A 4,829-nucleotide genomic window follows, 5' to 3' on the forward strand; every position below is an offset into this window, starting at 1 on the left:
TCCTCCTCTTCTTCTCCTTCTTCTTCTTCTTTATTTTGTTTTTCGAGACAGGGTTGCTCTGTGTAGCTTTGGAGCCTGTCCTGGAACTGTCTCACCTCCATCCCCAATACTGGGATTAAAGGCACACATCACCACCGCCTGGCCACACGTCATTCTTGCTGAGCTCTAGTATTGTCAAAAAGATGTGTACAGTCCTTGCTGGGGTGGGGAGGGAAGATAGTCACTTTCTTTGGTGTAATGCCGGCTGTCCTGTTCCTAGTTCTCTTTGATGCAGTACTCTGATGAATTCCGGACTCACTTCAACTTCGATGCTTTCAAGAAAAATCCTAACCCAAGAACACATGTGAACCCCATCAGGCAGCTGAATGGAAAGACAAAAACCGCCTCAGGAATCCGCAAAGTAGTGTGAGTCCCTGCATCTTTGCTTTTGATCGAAGGAGACAATGACACTTGTAGCTGGATGGTGAAGGATCGGAAGACTTGCTCAGACACGGGTGAGGTGAAGCATTTCCAGAGGGCGAAACTATTTGAAGAACATTCATGTTAACACAGGTTGCAGTTAAAATTAACAATTAAAAGAGGCCCCAAGAACATGGCTGAAAAGATGGGTTGAGCCTGTTCTGGGTATGTGGTTTTGGGCAGAGTGCTGGCCCAATCAGTGGAAGGTTCTGGGATTAATCCTCAGCACCATAAGAAAATGAAAAAACAAACCAAAAAAACCAAAAGACAAAATAACACCAGATTGAATCCAAGTTGTCACCAAAGGCCACTTTATAGTCCGTGTGGAACCACTGGTGGTTTTAAGCAGGAGGGAGGCTTCTGTCTTTTTTGCTTTTAAGATTGCTCTGCTTTTGGTGTACAGAGGGGAGTGCAGGGTTGGCAGAGTGAGAAGATGAAATCAGGGGACATAGCGACATAGCTCAGCTAATAAAGGACTTGCAATGCAGAGACCAGAGTTCTGTCCCCAGAACCCAATAGAAAAGCCAGACTTGCTGGAAATTCACTTCTAATCCTACTGCCAGGGAGGGAGGCATAGAAAGGAGGACCCTGGCACTCGCTGGCTGCCCAGCCTAGTGAATAAGCTCCAGGCAGTGAGAGACCCGGGCTCGAAGCAAGGTAGACAGCTGTTGAGCTGTGACATCCTGTCCCCAACCCACATTCTCTCTTCTGCCCTCCCTCCCTTCCCACCTCTCGCTCATACACACAAGTGTAGGAAAATGTCCTGGAAAACATAGTATTCGGGGTAAGATTTAATGATAGAGCCAGGCGGTCTTATTTCTTTATATAATTTTTTCTTTATTTAACAGTAATGAGGAATTTGCCTGTGGTGGTGCATAGCTATAATTCAGGAGATAGAGGCAAGGGGACCACCAATTTGAGGCCCAGCCAGACTCTGTGTTCAGAACATAAAAACAAATCCAGTCAAACTCGGGGGAGACAGCCTCACCTAGACAGCCAGAGCTTGGCTGTACCTGTGACTGTTGCCAGTTCATGCTGGGTGCTAACGACACTTCCGTCTGCTTGTGTCTCTGTCATTCTTTTCTCTGCACAGGAGAGAACTGTTTCAGAAAACTTCTGGGGCCCGGGAGAATGCCGTGAAGATTCTAGTTGTCATCACAGATGGAGAAAAATACGGCGATCCCTTGAATTATGAGGATGTCATCCCTGAGGCAGACAGAGCAGGGGTCATTCGCTATGTCATTGGGGTAGGAAATGGAGAGATTGGACCTGGTACTTCTGTGGGAGATTTTCTACCAGTGTGTCCTATCTTCAATTTGCAGATATTGGTCAAATTAAAGGGGGGCAAGGGCCATTGCTGGGCCACACACAGTGCTACCACATATCCACGCCACAATAACGCTACATATATCACGAATGATCTCAAAGTCAAGGGCTTAATATTTTTGGTTGTGAGCCTAGCCCTTAATGACTGGGCCACCTCGCCAGCCCTCAGTGGCTTAATATAAGTCCATTTGTAATTTGGCCAGATTGTTTTCCTGGTCTCAGCAAGGCTCACTTAGACGTGCTGTTAGCTGCAGGCTGGCGGGCAGATCTGCTGACCTTGCCTTTGCTTTCTCTACTTCCGGATGAGAGTTGTGCTTGTCTGCTGGGCGGATGGCCTTGCTGGGAACAAGTTGGGTAGTTTGGCTCTTCTGCTCCCTGGGTCTCATCGCCAGTGGCCTCACCTGGGGATGCCCTTGGGCTTGGGGCAGAGGAGAAAGGAAGTAGATGCTGCAGGCGCCGGTTACTAGCTTCTATCAGCCCCCGCGTCTGGTAACTGTTATGGACTGGCCCAGAGACAGCGAGCGGGGCAGGATATTTCAAGAGTGAGCGGGTGTGGCAAAATCTGGGAAAAAGACCTGGGTACAGAAAGAGGTAAAGTGTTAGGGCCGCTGGTGTCGTCACACTTGCACGCCACAGGAAAAGGCATGAATTCACAGTGCGGCGTGTAAGAAGGACCTTCATGTATAAAACAGATTCCCTTGGGGCTGGAAGGATGTGCAGGAGGAGTACTTGCTGCTTTTCTAGAAGACCAGTACTCAGGTCAGGGGCTCCTAACACTTGTAACCCCAACTGCAAGGGATCTGACATCTCTGGCCTTGAGCATTTATGTACATGGACACACACAGACAGAGAGAGAGAGAGGAGAGAGAGAGAGAGAGAGAGAGAGAGAGAGAGAGAGAGAGAGAGAGAGGAGAGAGAATTAAAAGCAAAATAATTTTTTTTAAATATTTATTTATTTATTATGTATACAATATTCTGTCTGTGTGTATGTCTGCAGGCCAGAAGAGGGCACCAGATCTCATTCCAGATGGTTGTGAGCCACCATGTGGTTGCTGGGAATTGAACTCAGGACCTTTGGAAGAGCAGGCAATGCTCTTAACCACTGAGCCATCTCTCCAGCCCCAAGCAAAATAATTTTAAAAAGGATTCTCTTTTGCTGGGGAGATGTCAGCCCCCTACCAGGAGGGATGGCTCCTTCTGGTGAAACTCTTTATTTGATAGAAGTTTCAGATTCTTTCATCTAGGATTTTCTTTGCTGAATGATACAGCTACCATCAGAGAATAAATAATTCAGCTTCTACTCTTTGGTAACAGGTGGGGAATGCCTTCACTAGTAGGAAATCCCGCCAAGAGCTTGATACCATTGCTTCTAAGCCAGCTGGAGATCACGTGTTCCAAGTGGACAACTTTGAAGCCCTGAAGACCATTCAGAACCAGCTCCAGGAGAAGATCTTTGCCATTGAGGGTGAGCCAGTCCAGCGCAGCCCAGCGGTTCCCACTTAGCGTTGTCACGCCAGTATCAGCTCTCCCGTCACGCGGGTCTGACTTGCTCCATTCCTTTGAATGTCTCCGCCGCCTGGAACAGTGTGTGGTACACAGAAAGCATCTATTAAATATTTATCGAATACATTTACAAATTAGAGAATTTCCTTTTTTTTTTTGAGGGATATGCTGTTATGCTGTTGAGATAGTCTCACCTCGTAGCCCACGATGACCCTGAACTCTTGGTCATCCTCTTGCCTCAGCCTCTTGAGTGCTGGGACCACATGCATGTGCTACAACTCTTAACCAAATTTGGGCATTTCATATATAATCTGGATGGATGACGTCTGGGAAAAGTTAGATACCTTGAGAACCCCATTCTTCCTTGAGGAAGAGAAGGTCGCTGAAGGCCCGCCATCCTCGCAAGCTGTGCATGTTCAATGTGGGAGCCTCCCTTTGTCTGGCCATGACAGCACTTGGGGTTTTGGGTGTTTGGTCCATGCTTCTCTGCTTGCTTTCACGTAGAATGTCTTCTTCCCTGCAGGCACTCAGACAGGAAGTACCAGCTCTTTTGAGCATGAGATGTCTCAAGAAGGCTTCAGTGCCGCCATCACCTCTGTGAGTGCTCCTACAATAAACTAGGGGTGAAGAGGGGGGCACAAAGAAGGAAGAGGTGCAAGGGTTGGGGGCTTTTCTCCGTGGCACGTTCTCCAGAGGAGGGTTTTTTTTTTTTTTTTTTGACGGGCATCTCTGGTTCTTTCTTTCCCCCTCAGTTCTCTTATGTTCCTTTCCTCAGAATGGTCCGTTGCTGGGCTCTGTGGGGAGCTTTGACTGGGCAGGTGGAGCCTTTCTGTACACATCACAGGATAAAGCCACCTTCGTCAACACAACCAGAGTGGATTCAGATATGAACGATGCTTACTTGGGTAAGTGAGGAGGGCAGGGGTTGTTCTAGGAAGGGATCGGGATGTGATGTCACTCCACTGACATGCGTACTTTTGGATCTTTTGTTGGCTTTTGGGATAGATGTAGAGATTTTTTTTTTAAGAATCTAAATTTAATTTTGGTTATGTGCATAATAGTCGCCCCAGCACATCAGGCCTGGGGATGCTCTGCTGTCCTACTTAGGAACGGGCCTGCACTGTGAAAGAAGGGCCAGGTCTGCACCGGAAAACACTTTGCCTATTACAAACATTCTTCTTAGGTTATTCTTCTGCGGTCATCATGAGGAGCCGGGTCCAAAGCTTGCTTTTAGGGGCACCTCGATATCAGCATATTGGTCTGGTGGTGATGTTCAGACAGAATTTTGGTGCCTGGGAGCCCCAGGCTGATATCAAGGGCAGCCAGGTAAGTGTAGAGTGTGTGAAACATAAAGATACAGAGGCCCCTGGAACTGGGATTCTAGGGTGGACCAGTGCCGCGTGTGGCATCTTTGGAGGGCGCCATGTTAGAGAGTCCCAGGTCAGCTTTGCGTCTGAGAATGTCATGTCTTTGGCCTTTCTTTCTTTTCTTTTTTTTTTTTAAATTTTTTTTTTTTTTTGGTTTTTCGAGACAGGGTTTCT

At 47.5% G+C, this 4,829-nt stretch overlaps 1 protein-coding gene across 2 annotated transcripts in view; it reads left to right on the forward strand.

The window, feature by feature from the left end:
- Positions 1-4,829, forward strand: part of Itgam (integrin subunit alpha M) — a 49,688-nt gene that overhangs the window by 15,542 nt on the left and 29,317 nt on the right. For both annotated transcript variants that reach the window (XM_005351336.3, XM_005351337.3), the window contains exons 7-12: positions 260-405; positions 1,553-1,706; positions 3,100-3,250; positions 3,812-3,885; positions 4,064-4,193; positions 4,472-4,614. In XM_005351336.3, coding sequence (XP_005351393.1) covers positions 260-405; positions 1,553-1,706; positions 3,100-3,250; positions 3,812-3,885; positions 4,064-4,193; positions 4,472-4,614 — 798 coding nt within the window. The remainder of the gene's footprint in view (positions 1-259; positions 406-1,552; positions 1,707-3,099; positions 3,251-3,811; positions 3,886-4,063; positions 4,194-4,471; positions 4,615-4,829) is intronic.

Source organism: Microtus ochrogaster, chromosome 8, assembly GCF_000317375.1.
Source record: "Microtus ochrogaster isolate Prairie Vole_2 chromosome 8, MicOch1.0, whole genome shotgun sequence".
Lineage (NCBI taxonomy): Eukaryota > Metazoa > Chordata > Mammalia > Rodentia > Cricetidae > Microtus > Microtus ochrogaster.